Source organism: Mustela nivalis (genome assembly GCF_964662115.1).
Source record: "Mustela nivalis genome assembly, contig: HAP1_SCAFFOLD_2169, whole genome shotgun sequence".
Classification (NCBI taxonomy): Eukaryota; Metazoa; Chordata; class Mammalia; order Carnivora; family Mustelidae; genus Mustela; species Mustela nivalis.
In genome coordinates this window covers 17390-34316 of record NW_028134496.1, presented here as the reverse complement: position 1 = coordinate 34316, position 16927 = coordinate 17390, and the positions used below count along the sequence as shown (strand labels likewise).

Genomic DNA, 16927 nt, shown 5'->3' with positions numbered 1-16927 from the left:
TTGTTCAGCTCAATTTACGAAGCCAAGCTTTCTACTAATTTTTTTTTAAAGATTTTATTTATTTATTTGACAGAGAGAGATCACAAGTAGGCAGAGAGGCAGGCAGAGAGAGAGAGAGAGAGAGGAGGAAGCAGGCTCCCTGATGAGCAGAGAGCCCGATGCGGGACTCTATCCCAGGACTCTGAGACAATGATCTGAGCCGAAGGCAGCGGCTTAACCCACTGAGCCACCCAGGCGCCCACTAATTTTGTTTTTAATCACTGGAGTGTTTTTTTCTCCCTGTATTAAGACTTTACGTGCTTATTTATGAAAAAACAAAAAGTGTAAAAAATATATATTTAAAAGGAAACCATAATCCCAGCACTTGGAGATAACCCCTTCTGGTTTTCCACATTTGCACACTTATATTTATAAACATAATTGAGCTCACTCTAAGTACACGATGTTGTGCTGTGCTTGTTTCACTTAATGCCACTCCATGAGCATTTTTTCTGTTGTTTAACAACTCCCAAAACATGTTGTCATTAAAAATTATAACGCCAAGGGGCGCCTGGCTGGCTCAGTCAGTAGAGCATGTGACTCCCGATCTTGGAGTTGTGAGTTTGAGCCCATATTGGGCATAAAGGTCACAGTACATAAAATATAATGCCTCACAGTACCAGTATATAAAACTACCTATACCCCATCTGAAGGTTGGATAGTCGGCCCAATAACTAACATTGTAGGTGACCATTCCTCAGCCCTTTGGATAATTTCCTGTGAGCCGATGCTAGGATTGCAATTGCTCCTTGAAATTGAAGATTTTTTCTTGTTTTTAAAAAGATTTTATTTATTTATTTATTTTGACAAAGAGAAACACAGTGAGAGAGGGAACACAAGCAGGGGCAGAGGGAGAGGGAGAAGCAGGCTTCCCGCCAAACAGGGAGCCCAATGCAGGGCTCGATCCCAGGACCCTGGGATCATGACTGAGCCAAAGGTAGGTGCTTAACGACTGAGCCCCCCAGGTGCTCCGAAGTTAAGATTTTTAAAATGGCCCCATCCCCTCCTCTCAAATTTCCCTCTTAGATGGGCAGCTATAAAAATAAGCTACTTGACTTTTCACAATTTTGAAGCCCACTGATTCTGGAAATCCAAAGTTACCCATACCAATACCAGTAAGTAAAACCCTGCATCTCTCCAGCAAACTTGACAGCTTTGTTACTGAGAATGCTGACCAAGTGCTAGATTTAGCACATTCTATGGGTACCGCAGCTGAAAGGCTTTTTTTTTCCCCTTTATCTCATGTTTAGGCCCAAGGTAATTGTGATTCACTAAAATTACTCACTGCAGACTAAGGGCCGAATTTAAAGCCAGATGGCTCCAAGGCTTCAGCTTTGCCTCTGATGGTCTGTGAGACCTGAAAGCAGCTCATGAAATAGGTTCTTTTCTGTCAAATGGGGTTAATATTATTTTTTTATTTTTTTAATCTATTTTTTAAAGATTTTATTTATATATGTATTTGTGATTGAGAAGGAACGAGAGGGCACAAGCAGGGGGAGCAGTAGGCAGAGGGAAAAGCAGACTCCCTGCTGAGCAGAGAGTGGATGCGGGACTCCATCCCAGGACCCTGGGATCATAACCTGAGCCGAAGGCAGATTCTTTTTTTTTTTTTTTTAAAGATTTTATTTGGGGCGCCTGGGTGGCTCAGTGGGTTAAGCCTCTGCCTTCAGCTCAGGTCATGATCTCAGAGTCCTGGGATCGAGCCCCACATCGGGCTCTCTTCCCAGCAGGGAGCCTGCTTCCTCCTCTCTCTCTGCCTGCCTCTCTGCCTGCTTGTGATCTCTGTCTGTCAAATAAGTAAATAAAACCTTTAAAAATAAAAATAAAAAATAAAAAAAAAATAAAGATTTTATTTTATTTATTTGACAGAGAGAAATCACAAGTAGATGTGGGGCAGGCAGAGAGAGAGAGAGAGGGAAGCAGGCTCCCTGCTGAGCAGAGAACCCGAGCGGGACCCGATCCCAGGACCCTGAGATCATGACCTGAGCTGAAGGCAGCGGCTTAAACCACTGAGCCACCCAGGCGCCCCCCGAAGGCAGATTCTTAACTGACTGAGCCACCTGGGCATCCCAGGGTTAATATTATTAGTCGACATTGTTTGCAAAGATTGAAATGAGGCCGTGTAAGTGAAAGCATTATGCACAAAAGCATTGTGCATAGTGCACAGACCGTGGATTTGGTTGCATTGTTACCATGACTCACTAGGCAGGAGGTCCCGGAGATGCCTTAAATGTAACCACTTTGCTCTCAGGAGCCTCTCCTCTGCTCAAAGGAGGCTGCCTGCCCCCCCAGCCCCATGCCCCAGCACCCACCATTTTGGTGGCTCAAGGGGGGTCAGCTAAAGTGATCCTGCAGTCTAAGCTGGGGAGCAGGCGGCCCTGACACTGCTACCCAAGCCTTTGAAACTCATCTTGTTGCTTCTAAAAATCAGTTTCTTCAAGAGAAGGGAAAGCTGAGATATTTCATTCTTGATGACTTTTCTCATCTTCCCCCCACACACCTCCAAATATGCCACACACAGGGCTGTCCTTCGAGGGTGATTTCAGGGACAAGCCCACTTCGTACTTTAAGAAGACCTCTGTGCTGGGGCGCCTGGGTGGCTCAGTGGGTTAAGCCTCTGCCTTTGGCTCAGGTCATGATCCCAGGGTCCTGGGATCGAGCCCCGCATCGGGCTCTCTGCTCAGCGGGAAGCCTGCTTCCTCCTCTCTCTCTGCCTGCCTCTCTGCCTACTCGTGATCTCTCTCTCTGTCAAATAAATAAAATCTTAAAAAAAAAAAAAAGAAGAAGAAGACCTCTGTACTCACCAGGAGTCCACTTGTTTGAGATGGTCAGACCTGGGACCGCGTCTAGCTTCCTCATTATAAAGATAGGAGACTGAAGCCCAGACATGGCCCAGCGACACACGCACAGGGTCTTGATAAATCAAGGCTGACCTTCAACCTCCCTTTTCCCATGCCATGGGCAGCTAGCTGGGTGTTCCTTCCCGGAAACAAAGAGGTGGAAAGTGCTTCTAAATACTGTGGTTCCTGTGTCGATGGCAAGAGTCCCCTCCCCCACAGCAGGCACTAGTGTGAGCTATTATGGGTCATTGGAAGAGAGTCCAGCACGCGGGCCTGGGGGACAGGTAGGGTTCAGGCAAGAGGCAGGGACGATAAGAAGATACCGTTTTGCTCTGGGCGGGCCCCAGTGGCCTCAGCTGGAAGTCCACTGTATAAAAACTTTGCTGGAAGAAACTCCCCCAACCAAACCCCTTCATGGTAGCTGAGCTGTCAGGGTCTGTCTGCTCGGAGAGGCTGAACTTGAAGGAGGCAGCCTGGTCACCCTGCCAGCCCTCGTTGGGTAGCCAGGCTCTTGGGCTGCAGGGGGTGGGCTCCCTGCCAAACCCTTGGCCAGACTGATTCCCATTCACCTCTCTATGCAGTCCAGGTCACTGGGGGACCTGGTGGGGGCTCAGCAAGGACCTCTGCCTCCCTTTCGGACCCCCTGCTTCCTCCGAACACCAGGCTCTGCCCCACTTCCCACCCCTTCTCCCACTGGCTTGCCTCCTGGGCCCCAGGCATCCGTGTCCCTCGTCCCGTCCTTGGCCTGCAGAACTCGTTCTTGCTGTAAGCCTAGGTGAGCCAAGCACTCACTTCTGTAACCGAATATTTATCCCTCATTAGGGCTTTGTTCCCTTGGCTGTGTAAGCTTTGGGAACCCCTAGGTTGGACAGCTCAACTGTTTCTCTCTCTCTCTCTGTTTTTTTGGCTGTCTGTGTCTTTCTTCCTCTGTCTCCGTTTCCACCTCGCTCCTTTGAGGGCATCCTTTTCCTTTGGTCTCATTCTCCCTCTGCCCCCCCTTGACAATAAATGGGATATAAAGCCCACCCGTGAGCGCAGCGTTTACAGTAATTCTCCGCTCCATCTCCCACATGCCAGCTCTGCTCCTTGGCTGACGGCTGCTCCCAGTTACCTCTCCTGAGACGGAGTGGGCTGCCTGCCACTAATCCTCTCCCGCTCCCAGCCGCTGCAGACCAGTGTCTGGTGAGCAACATGCTCTTGTTTCCAAAAGGAAAGTGAGAAAGCACTTGTGTCCTCCCCTTGCTGTGACCTCAGCTTGCTGGATGGTCTGAAGGAGGCTGGGCAGCGACCACAGGGCTCAGAGAGAAGGGCCTCGAAGCCTGGCCCCGTCCACTGCACCAGGAATCGGATGGCTTCCCCCAGAGAGGCCTCTGGGCGACTTCTCCTGCCCCAGGGGGATGCCTCTGGATCCCTTCTGCCCTCAGAGAGGAGGCTTGTCAGGCAACCCGCAGGCGCTCGGCCAGTCAGCACTGAGTTGAGCAAAGAACATTACAAAGGTTACAAACCCTATTTTCAAATTCCGTTTGCCATTTCTTCCTGGAACTGAATTTCTAATTTAATTTGGACTTAATTCTGATTCAGTTTCCCAGTGAACACCATCTGTTTGGTTGACACGAGACAATGAGGCTCGGCTCGACTCTCTGCTCCTCAGTGGCGTGGCCATGGGCCCGAGGCTGAGGGTTCTGGAGAGTCATGAGTTTTCTCACTGTTCCCCCTCCTCCCCCACTTCCTGTGTTTCTTCTGGAGCTGCTACTAGTGCCTGCTCTTCAGGACGCTGTGAAGATAGGATAGCATCTATAATATTCTATAATATTCTATATTAGAATAGCATCACCCAGCAACAAAATGGAACTAATGCGAGGGCCAGGCCCCTAGAAGGCACTCGAGTGTTAGCTACCTTCCTGACTCCTTTTTTCCTTTCCTCTGTTTCTCTCATCTTCTCCCTTACCTTCCTCTTTCCCTCTCTTTTACCTGACTCCCCGCCCCCCTGGGAGTTGGGGGGCGCTCCCTCCACAGACCTGGCTGGTGAGGTGTGCCTGCTTCCCCAGGCCTGACGGCTATGCTCTCTGGCTTCCGAGAGCCAGCACCAGGCAGAGGGGTGCCCCCTGCCTCTTTGCCTGTTGCCCCCTCTCCTCCTGCACTGGGCCATGATACGGGGGCCTGAGGGCCCTCAGGAGGAGGCAGCCCGTGAGGCAGGCCAGGGGCAAGCTGGCAGGAAGAGGGAAATGTCAGTGCTTGCTTCATATCCTCTGGGACTCCTCTGAATAGCGGTTCCCAAGAGGAGCTGTGTGAGAAAATGGATGCCGAGGAAGAGGCACTTTATAAATCTGCCACTGCTGGGAACATGTTAGCACCTCCCTGGCCTTCCCGGCCCAGTGTTAACTTCACGGTAGTACCGTGGTCAGAAGCTTTGTGACTCGCCTTTTTTTTTTTTTTTCCTGTTTCTCACATTTTTAAAACTGTTCTTCAGAAAGGGGTTTTGGGCAGCGGCAGCCTTCCTCCTATCTGGGTCTTGGAGCCACCCGGCCCTCCTCGGAAATATGACTAGGCCCCGAGTTCCTTTTGTTGGTTTTAGAACACAATTCTCTTTTTTTCCAAAAAAGTTCTCATGTTCCCCTTTCTCTGGTACGGCAATTTCCAGTCATTTCCTGCCCAGAAATTACGCCGTGATGACCATGAGGCTGCATGGTGCCCATCCCTCAGGGGACCGGCCTCAGATCCCACACGTCTGCGTGAGGCGCCTTGAGGGCTGGGACCTGGCTCCCAGGAACAGGCACCCCCTCAGCTTTTGGGGGAGCACTCACAGGTCAGAGTCTGTATTTCCTCATCTCCCCTGAAAGCTCCCCACTCCCCGCCCCCTGGCAGCTGTGGGTCCCCCCCCACCCGCCGTATACACACCCCCCCTCCACCTTGGTCTTTCCAAAGGGGCACATCTGCTCTCTGTCATTCTGCCCTCCAGATGGAGTCCACATTCTTTAAAGGGGCTTATAGGGCCCCTTAGGTTCTAGGCCTTGCTTCCTCTCCCCTTTCCTTCCCCATTCACCTGGCCAGCTCCTATATATTCCTCAAGACCCAGCCCAGGTATCCCCATCTCCAGGAAGCCTTCCTCGACTGGACCCCCACCCCACCCTCCACCCCAGTCTGCTTCTTTATCCGCCTTCCTACTGGACTGGGAGCAGCTGAAAGCAAGGGAGTCCGTCTTCCTCTGAGTATTTCCAACATGGTGGCACATGACTGCAGTGTCACTGAGCCAAGCCTCACCTTCAGGGGACCCCACCTATGCCGGGGCCCAGGCTTTTGCAGGAAGCACCTCTTGTGATGGAAGGGAGCCCCGAGCTGGCCTCAGGTGTGAAGGCCTGGGCTGAGGGCTCCCAGTGCGGTTGCCCAGTATGTCCCTCCTTAGCTCCGAGGGCCCCACCACGCCCTCCACTTCCCCTCATTGTGCCTCCCTTCCTGTTTAGCTAGACTGTTAGGCTGGGGACATTTTTCCTCCTCCCTTTGAGGACCTGCCTGAATGGAGCGCTCTCTCCATTGCCTCTCCCTTGACATCTCCCAGACACCCATCCCTGATCCTCTGGTGGGCTCCAGAGTCAACAGACTTGGGTTCAAACCCCAGCTCTCCTCATTTAGCTGTGTGATGAGAGACAGGGGCCTCGCATCTGTGAACTTGTTTCCTCATCTGTAAAAGAGAACTAGTAACACAGCCCTCACGGGACCCTGAGGGTGTAATGAGCAAAGGATGTCCGCCCTCCTGGAAAGTGTGAGCTGTGCGTGTCGTCCTGGCCTGCTGGTGTGGGGGCTCCGAGAAGAGCCCAGCTGGACGCTCACTGGATGCCTGCAAGTCCAAACATCCTGTTCTTTCTGAACTCCTTACTGGAGAAACAGGGGAAAAGCTATTCTTTTTTTTTTTTTTTTTTTTCCCCTACCCGTATCGGGTAACACAAAAAAACACAAGTCCGGCTGGGTTGAGCGGCTTGAGTCTGGTGTTTAGGAGCTAATCCGAGCTGCTGAGCAGGGTGGCGGCTCCCTTCCTGGATTAGGACTGATTCTGTGGGAACCGGACCACCCCTGAGGCAGGAGGGTGGCCCTGATGGCTCCCCGGGGCCCGGGCCTGCCTCGGAGCCCCTTGCTCCTGGGGAAGGGGGACCCTGAGCTCACATCCTCCCCACCCCTCCTGCCTCCTTCCCTGCAGGTGAACTTCCGCAGCCCCCGGAATGGCCAGAGGTGCTGGGCTGCGCGGACCCAGGTGGAGAAGCGGCTGGTGGTGCTGGTGGTGCTTCTGGCGGCAGGATTGGTGGCCTGCTTGGCAGCGCTGGGCATTCAGTACCGGACAAGTAGGTGCCTCTGTGTTTCATCGTGGGTTTGACTCACTCCTGCCCTCGGCTCTGTCCCCTGGGGTCAGAGGGCTTCCCTGCTCAAGCCGGGGCTGGCCTCCAGGGCCGAGGAGAGAGCATGGCCCGGACGGCTCGGTGCTGAGATGGGCTGAGACGTGGGAGCTGGATGGCGTGGGTGGCGCAGAGGTTTGGGACAGGAGTCCAGCAAACACTGGCCCAGCAATTTATTGTCTGTGTCACCTCAGACAAGTTACTTCATCTCCCAGAGCCTCTGTCTGCTCTCCTGTGAATGGGGAAAATGGGGCCCGATTTGGGGCTGGCCCCGAGGATTAGACATCATGTCTGTCACACACCTGTTACCTACAAGGACTTCTTGAGTCTTAGCTCTGGGTGCTATCATTGTAGGATGTGAGCTGACAAGGCTCACGGTCTGGCACTGTCCGCCATCCTTAGCTCCAACAGAAAGCAATAATAGCTTCCGTTTACTTAATACTTTCCATGGACCAAATACCACACCTCTTCTTTACAAACACGATCTCGTTTCCTCCTCACGGTGACCCTGTGAGGTGTGGTTACTTTTGACCCCATTTTACATCTGAGGAAGCTGAGGCTGGGAGATTAGGTGACTTGCTCAAGGTTACGTGGCTGGTGCACCAAGGGAGGGGGCAGCTGGGTCTCAAAGAAGACTGGCCGGCCCCACCTGCCTTTGTCATTGTGGTGCACCTGTGTGTGTTAGAACCCCCAGAAGAGTAGACCTGCCAGGCCCAGCTGGCCTCCGCGGGCCTCATGTGTACACATTGTCATCACATCTCTGGGTCTGGTCTTGTCGGGCAGTATGGTGGGGCCGGGAGGATCCTGCCCTCTGGGGTCTGGGGCTGGCTCTCTGCGTCTGGCTGAGAGTATCCAGTCGAGTACCTCGTGCAGAGTTGATGTTCAATAAGCACTTGTGGAACTGGAAAGGGCAGAGCCAAGTTAAACAACAAGGATAGGGGGTCTGGCCAATTCCAGGATCTCTCGTACCCTTGTGCCCAAACAGCTGGCTTTCCCATGGCAAGTGGTCCATCTGGTGGAGCCGCCTCTGGGGCCTTTGCTCAGGGTCCAGTCCCACCAACTCGGTCACCTTGTCACGTATCCCATCAGAGATGGGATATTATGACCCTTCCCAGGATCTGGGAACATTTACCACAGGCTTTGCTGTGCCTTCCCCACTATAAAGTTGCTGGCCTGCATGGGTGGCCCTGCTGGACTGGGTGGGGAAAGGAGTTTGAGGGCCTGGAGAGAGGGCAGGACATCCCCACAGGCATCCTTACATCCCCCTGTGTCAGGCACTCCAGCAGCCAGTGTTACCTTGAGACTGCCCCAGGAGGTCCCAGAAACGAGAAGGGAACCCACAGGAAGCAGCCTTGCTTCCACCTCTATCCCAGCACCCTCTGGGCCACAAGAGAGTGTTCCCCAGCCTGGACCAGGATGAAAGGAGCTCTCCCCCATACCCCCGCCAGGGTGACTCTGGGCCAGGATCTCATGAGCCCTGAGCCAACCCATGTATCTTCATTGGCCGCCTTGGTCTGGGACAGCAGGGGCCACCCCAGATGGACAGTAACCTCACGATTGCCAGCAGCCGCCGGCATTGGCCACACCTGAGCAAACATCAGGCTAGGTAGAGCACATTCTCTGCTGGTACTGAGGGACCCGTCTCAAAGTCATGTCTGGGCCCCTAAATACCTCTTTGTCTACTTTCCTGCCACACCCTCTTTCCAGAAACTTGCAGGCGCTTTACACACTGGCAGTAAAACACAGATTCTCCCAGAAAAGATTCTTCAGTGTCTTACTCAGTGTCTTACTCGGGACCCAGCACTGTCCAGACGAGTATCTGTGGACTAGATCTGGGGCCGTTCCTCCTTCTTGACTGGTCACATACATCCTCAGAGGAAGAAATATTTTCTGCCTCCGAAGATGGTGACAAAGCTGGACAAAGCTCCTCTCATTCACTCACTCATTCGTTCAACACACACGTACTGGACAGCTGCTAGGTGCCAGGTACAATGCTGGGCGAAGGAGATAGGAATGCAGGTACGGTGCTGGCCTTACCCTCCAGCTCGCGTTCCCAGTCGGCAGGGGAGACCGGGAGACAGCCATGACCTAGCACAGTCTGCGCCCAGAAAGCACACAGCCGGGCAGCCAGCCGACGGGCCCAGCGAGGAATGAGGGTCTGGGAAAGTTTCCCTGAGGAGTTGGAGCCTGGGCCGAGTTTTGAAGGTGCTGACCTTGATGTTGATGAGGGAGGCCTAGAAACAAGTAATTGATCAGCTATGCCGGATCAGGAATTGCTGGTTAAAGGATTTATAAACCACTAAGCAGTGATACAACCCAGTATCACTTAGGCATTACCTTGGGGCCTTGCTCTATTCTTAGCAGAGTGGGGACCCATCAGGCTTCTCGGGAAACTGGTTCCTGTTTTGTTTTTAAACTCAAGTCCCCTTACGGTAACGTCAAAAATCAATCCGCCCACGTCCCTCCTTGTCTCCCTGTCTCTCACACACGCACGCTGGTGTGCCTTTTCTGATAGGCCTTATTCCCAGGGCATCACCCTCTTTCAGTCTGTCTCTGGGACATTCCCAGCAGCCACGGTTTGGTCAAGCCCAGCTTCCTGCAGTTTGCTGTATAAAAACAATAAGTATTCTTTTCCCTTCCCAAATACGAAGTTCTCTCATAGTAGTGACTAGGCTTTTTATTTTTTTTTTTTAATTTTTTTAAAAGATTTTATTTATTTATTTGACAGACAGAGATCACAAGTAGGCAAAGAGGCAGGCAGAGAGAGAGAGAGAGGAGGAAGCAAGCTCTCCGTGGAGCAGACAGCCCAATGCGGGGCTCAATCCCAGGACCCTGGGATCATGACCTGAGCCGAAGGCAGAGGCTTTAACCCACTGAGCCACCCAGGTGCCCCGTGACTAGGCTTTTTAAACCACACAGAAATTCTCTTCCCCCACCCACACCCCGAAGATTCTGGTACATTTTCCCCCCTGGGGAAGTGGGCCGTGCAGCTCTGGTAGAGACGGCCTCCTCTAGAGATGGTTCAGTGACAGCACACCCCTGCCAGTTGCTTTCTGTTTTCATGCCTGCCGGGTCAGTAATTTAGGATGGTTGTACAGTCCGCTCCAAACAAGTAATCCCCTCAAATAAAGTGAGCTTGGTTTTTGTGCTGCCATGTGGCTCCTCTGAGCCTTTTGTCAGCCTGTCAGATGTGCCCACCGTCAACGTGAGAAAGCCCACAGGCCACCCCAGCCCGGGCTGGTGCCCGGTTTCCCTGCCAGAACCACCCATCCTTTCCTGCTTTCTGAAGGTTGGCCCGGGGACATCAGGCCCAGAGACAAAGGTGTCTGCCATCACTGTGACATCAGGCCCGCTGTGCTTCCTCACTATTAAACGGGGAAACTGAGGCTCAGCGAGACAAGGTCACCTGCACAAGACCCACAGCTGAAATCAGAAAGCTGGGATCTGAACCCAGGTCTAAGAGCCTCCAGCCCTGGCCCTGCCATACTCCTCCCTGTGCGGCAGGAACACTGAACTTGCCAGAAGGGCCACACCACCCCCCGATGGGACCGGCAGAGAGGCAGAGAGGAAAACAAGGAACCCGGCCTTGGAGCTGCTTCGGCCTTGGCTCTCCCACTCGGCCGTGTGGCCGTACCCCATTCATGCACAGAGAGCCTCAGCCTCCCCCTCTTTAGCCAGGGCATCACGCCTATATCTGATGTCTGTGGTGAGGCCTGAATGAGATAACAAATGTGAGACAAGTCCCTCTTGTGGCCTGTGTCAGCCAAGGACCTGGCTGGGCCTGCATTCTTAATCACGAGGCTAGATCTCCCTCCACCTTGGGCTGAGCCCCCATCAAGGCCGCCCAGTTTGGTTCCTTTGCTGGACCCCACTGCCCAACCCCGAGGCAGGGGTCCGGCCCCTCTTCTTACCTCTGGCCTTCCAAGACCCCTCCCGCCTCTGCCTCATGTCCTATGAGAACCAGCCCCGAAGAAGTGGATTCATGGGGGGCTCTTGTAGTTTGGCAGCCCTCCCCACTGGCCACCTGCACTGACTACCATCCCTCCTCTGGGAGGCACCTAACAGATGGGGCCCCCCGGGGCCCACCCATCATCGATGGCATCGTGCCCCTCCAGGCCCATAGGAGACAGAGCAGAGAGAGGATGGGGCTTGTACCCCACTGGCCATTGAACAAGCTACTAAGGTTCTCTGTGCCTCAGTTTCCTTGTCTATAAAAATGGCCGTAAGAAAATGGTTCGTTCAATCTGTTCGATTTTTATTTCTTTGAGAGTCAGTGAGATAACTCTCCTGCCTTGTACTCAGAGGGAATTATTTTATTTATTTATTTATTTATTTATTTATTTGACAGAGAGAGAGCACAAGTAGGCAGAGAGGCAGGCAGAGAGAGAGGAGGAAGCAGGCTCCCTGCTGAGCAGAGAGCCCGATGTGGGGCTTGATCCCAGGACCCTGAGATCATGACCCGAGCCGAAAGCAGAGGCTTAACCCACTGAGCCACCCAGGCGCCCCGAGGGAATTATTTTTCAGTTTCTTCTGTTCATCACAGGCTGTCCTTTGCCCTAAGTCCTCGTACCAAATTGTCTGCATCACCCATTTGTCTTGGACTAAATACAGTCAGTTTTTGTTTCCAGAATGACAAACATTTCTCCTCTGGTGGTGATTTAACTTTTCTTATTAAATGTTTGTATCTTCAGCTAAATTATCAGCTCCTGAAAGAAAGGACTATGCCTTTCATATCCCTCACCACACAGATGTGCACGCGCGCGCACACACGCACACACACACACACATCACCACTCAGTAAAGAACCTGGAAGAGAGTCAGTTATTATGTTGTTGAATGAATGAATGAGCAAGTGAATGAACTTGTGGAACATCAGGGAATAACAACTTAAAAAAATGAATATTTGTGGAAGGAAGGATTGATTAAGAGAAACACCTTGGTTCTGGGTACTTTTCAAGCCACAGACAGGATTTTAGGTCGCTAAACAGAAGTCTTCTTTTACAAGCCAGGAAATTGTAAATTTACTGAAATCGTTTCTCTGTAGAAGTCTGGTGACCATCCAGCTCCAGCTCTGTTTGGTCGGGGCTGGGGCGGGGACATGGCACCCCATTGCCACCCGCACTGTATTCCCACAGCCTTCTCCTGCCCTTTACCAGCCTCTTGTCCTTGACCCCTGCCAGGAACCCCCGCGGTGTGCCTCAGTGAGGCCTGCGTCTCAGTGACCAGCTCCATCTTGAGTTCCATGGACCCCACTGTGGACCCCTGCCAGGACTTCTTCACCTACGCCTGTGGCGGCTGGATCAAAGCCAACCCCGTGCCTGATGGCCACTCCCGCTGGGGGACCTTCAGCAACCTCTGGGAGCACAACCAAGCCATCATCAAGCACCTCCTTGGTAAGCAGCCTGGGACTCATAGACCGGGATGCGAAGCGCAGCAGAGGGGCATAGTCGGTGCTAGTGTAATGGCCTTGTGTGGTGACAGATGCTAGCGGTGAGTGCCGTGTGGCATCTAGACTGGTCAAATCACTGTGTGGTACCTCGGAGCTAACATAACATGCTGTGCCAGGTATACATTGATTTAAAAAAAAAAAAAAGACTTTTTAAAAAGGACTACTACTACCAAAGTTGAGAGTCTTGAGAACCGTGAAGCACATTTGTAAAGGGCTGGCATGGCGTGTGTGGCCCAGGGTGGGACCTGCGAGACGGGTCGCTGTGGTCCGTGCTGCTGTGGCTTCAAGCTGCCGCTGAGGTGTGCCTGGCACAGGCAGTGAGCTATGGAAGCTGTGAGCTGAGGGAATCAAGGCTGAGCACATTTGGGCAGGTTTTAGGGTTGTGAGCAGATGAAAGTTCTAGCAACATCTGTGGGCGGGCTGTCCACCACAGGCAGGAGCATCCCTTGTCCTCGTGCTGCTTGGACTTGCACGATAAACCATCTAATTGAAGTTCTTCTTCTGTACCTTGTTAGGACTTTGGCACCTCTAGTCGACGTTGGTGTGGGTGGTTTTATGTTTAGATTAGAGCCCCATGTGTGTCTTGTTTGCAGGGTTATCCCTGGTTATTGTTGGTTGAATGAACACCCACCCACTGGGGTCGTCTGCCCCGTGAATTCATAACACCCACCACAAGATGTAGGACTCCCGGCTTGAGCCCTTTTTGCAGCCAAGACCTCCTCTGTCCCTCTCCTGCTATGCCGGCCCCATCCTGGGACTCCAAATGCTGGGAGAGGCGAGATCATGAAAAGCCATCAGTGACTGAGCAGATCTAACTAGGTTTTTAAAAAACCTGCAAGATACTCAAAAGTATGTAAAATAGGGAAGCTTGGGTGGCTCAGTGGGTTAAAGCCTCTGCCTTCAGCTCAGGTCATGGTCTCAGGGCCCTGGGCTCACTGCTTGGCGGGGAGCCTGCCTCCCCCCTCTCTCTCTGCTCGTCTCTCTGCCTACTTGTGATCTCTCTCTGTGTCAAATAAATCAATAAAAATATTTAAAAATTTTTTTAAAAGTACATAAAATATATGAAGATACCTCAAAGGGGACACATCTGCTCAAAGGGACAGAAACCTTCCTATGAGACAGCAAGAGATTCCAACTTGACAGTTGAGAATTTCAGGCAACTGTGTCTTTCAGATGGCAGTGGAAATGGGCAAACCAGGTTAGGGGATGTTTCTTTCCGACCCCAGCCCATTCTGGGTGGGGGTGGGGCGCGCTGCTAGGTGAGACCCACCCACCGCCCACCATTCTCTCTATTCTCTGCGCCCCCCACCCCCCTCCACCCCTCCCCCTCGGCCTCAGGCTTGTCTCCCTGAGCATCAGAGCTCAGTGGTACATGGAGGCGAGGGGGAGCTGAGGGAACCCTGTGTGTCTGGAACAGCAAAGCCCCTGCTTTATGCTATCTAGGTAGGTGCCTTTGAAAGGGGACACAGCCTTTCATTTCAGAACTAGAAGCTTAACAGGCGAATGTCTGGGGTAGCCAGACTGGAACTCAGGGATGTCCCTTCTCCAGCACCTGAAGACAGCCAAGGGCTTGTCAGGAACCAACAACCGAAGCAGGAGGACAGTCCAAGCAGGATGATGAGATGGGCCAGAGCCTCTCCTTCGGTTACCAGGACCTGGGTTCAAGCCCTGCCTCCACCTCTTTCTTTGTGATCTCGGGTCAATGACATGACCCCTCAGGACACCTTCATTCAGTAGAGCCGCCTCCAGGTTATGAAAATAAAATGGGAAAAATGTATTTAAGGTGCATTGCCTTGGCCTGGCGTATCGTGCTGGCTGCTGTGCATGTGAGGGTGATAGGTATTATTCACCTTTGACCTTTGCACAGCACTTTACAGTTTACGGAGCTTTTTGTCGATGTCCTCCTATTCGATCCTGTAGGGCAGGAGTGAGGAAGGTATCGTTCATTCCATTTGAGAGATGAGGACACTGATGCCCAGAGCCATCCTCGAGACCAGCTAGCAGGTGGCACAGAAGGGACTTGTCCGACTCAGTCTGGGCCGTGTGTCCTTTCCCCACCTCACACCCCCTCCTTCAGTCCGATGGGCACGAATGTCCCCGTCCCCATCCTGCTGGCAGTGTGGAGCATGGGGGTCTGAAGGAAAGACGGGAAGAAACTGATGTTTGTTGAGTGGCTGCCACTGTCCGTGCTCTGTTCCAGCTCTTTCTGTCTCCTGCCTCCTTCATCCTCACTGCCTCCCTGGGACTTAGGGGCCGTTGTTCCCATGTCGTGGATAAGGAAACAGGCTCAGAGAAGCTAAGTGACCCTGCTGAGGAGACACTACCAGTCCTTCATGGAGAGGGGCTCCTGCCGGGGGGGGGGGGCAGTCAGCACCGTGAGGGGATGGAGAAGACAGACAGATGGGTCCTCTGACCTCCCAGTTAGGCCCAGGACTGGTCCTTGTGTGTGGCGCCTGTGGATCCTGCTCCAAGGGGGACCTTGGGCCTCTGCCAGGACTGAGTCCATCCCCCTGCCCTGCCCCCCCAGCTGGCAGGGCCTGGGAGGAGTGGGCTGTGGTCCTGGGCTCTGGCCTTACCTCCATCCTGTCCCCAAGAGTCAAGGTGTAGGTGGGGAGCTGTGCTCAGCTGGGCACAGAACAGCCAGAACCATGTGTTCGAGCCCCTGCCCCTGGGACTGGGGCCTGGTGGCATCAGGAGGCCAGACTGCAGGGTTTTAAAGTCAGGCTGCCCTGGCACACCAGCTTATCACTCCTATAGCCTTGGACAAGTGACCTGGCTCCTCTCCAACTTATTATCTGTAAAATGGGGATAATGGTGCCATCAGACTCGAGATTGCCGTGAGTGCTGGCTTGTGTGTGCTAGTTCCCCGTGCTCAGCACAGATCCTGGCACCTCATGAGGACCCAGCCGAGCAGAGCTGGTGTACTGAGTGTACTGCCCAGTGCACTGAGTGAGCTCCAGCCCAGACCTCTCCCAGCAAGCTATGGGACCACAGACAGATTCCCCAGGCTCCTGAACTCAAAGAGCATTGAGGGGGATATTCTACGTATTAGTGAGGTGATCAAAGAAATCTAAGAATTACATATTTCTCATGGAGGCCCTGATGTGGACCTACTTACCAGGAAATGAGGTACAGGGCATATCCATGACCACACTAGGCTGTTTCCTTGGATTATTTTATTGAAACCATGGAGGAATATCCCCATTATACAGAGGAGACTCACAGACACTCAGGAAATGATGACACTTAGCTGAGATTTGGCCCCAGAGCTGGGGGACGTCGAACTTCCCTTCTTTTTCCACTGACTCCCCTGAGTCAGACCAACCATGTGGAGGCCACAGAGTGGCCCAGAGCTACAATTCGGCAGGCTCCTTTCCCCAGGAGCTGCTTGGTGAAGCTCTCCACTTTAGATGGGATCTGGCCAGGGCTTGATGAACATAGTAGGTGAGGCCAGTTCCAGGTCATTCTGACCAGGAGCTTCACCAGAAGGCATATCCCCGGAGTCCCCTACCTGCAGGCTAACTCCTGGGACTTTGGCACCAGGAAACCCCCGAAGGGGCAGGGGGCAGGTGAGTGGGTGACAGAAAATGCTGAACAGAATGCCAGTGCATTCCTGGGCTCGAGGCCAGGCTGGTTTCATCTTCCCCAAGACATAGGAGTCAGCCAGCAGGTCCCGTGGGGGTGGGGGGAGGGCTGGAGCTGCTGGGGGTTGCAGTGTGCCCGGGGGTTCCCAGACTGTCCAAGCTGGCCTGGGGTGGGCTTCTCTGGCAGAAGAGAGAACTTTTGGAGTGCTGGTGAGGACTGTGTCACCAGGTCAGGCAGAACAGCTATAACGATCAGCTGTGGGGGCAGGACCTTGGACAAGCCACTCCTTTCTCTGAAAGGTGAATTTACAGGGGCCCCCCTCAGAGGAAATCTGGGCAGATCTGTCGCTGGTGGGCTGAGCTCTGCCAAGTACCCCCTGTGGCACTTCCTTGCAGCCCGCTGGCTGGGAGGCATGACCTCAGCTGCGCGAGCAGAGATACTCACCTGAGAGACATTCTGTTGCCCCCTCGGGTTGCCGGCTTGGGCTGTCCTCGTGGGCCTCAGGGAGACAAGCATGTGGCCTCACTTCATCAGGGCAAGGATGCAGCAAGACCTCTCACCCCAAGGCTGGGCCTTCCCACCAGCTTGTGCTCTTAACACAGACCCATCTGCCGTCTAGACTACCTGCC

General features: G+C 53.2%; 1 protein-coding gene across 4 annotated transcripts in view; it reads left to right on the top strand.

The window, feature by feature from the left end:
- LOC309858311 (endothelin-converting enzyme 1-like) overlaps positions 1–16927 on the top strand; it is a 62017-nt gene that overhangs the window by 29215 nt on the left and 15875 nt on the right. For 3 of the 4 annotated variants that reach the window (XM_082750990.1, XM_082750991.1, XM_082750988.1), the window contains 2 exons: positions 7072–7213; positions 12445–12657. In XM_082750990.1, coding sequence (XP_082607116.1) covers positions 7072–7213; positions 12445–12657 — 355 coding nt within the window. Of the gene's footprint in view, positions 1–6822; positions 7214–12444; positions 12658–16927 lie in introns of those variants that run through there. The other variant, XM_082750989.1, reaches the window with a different exon arrangement.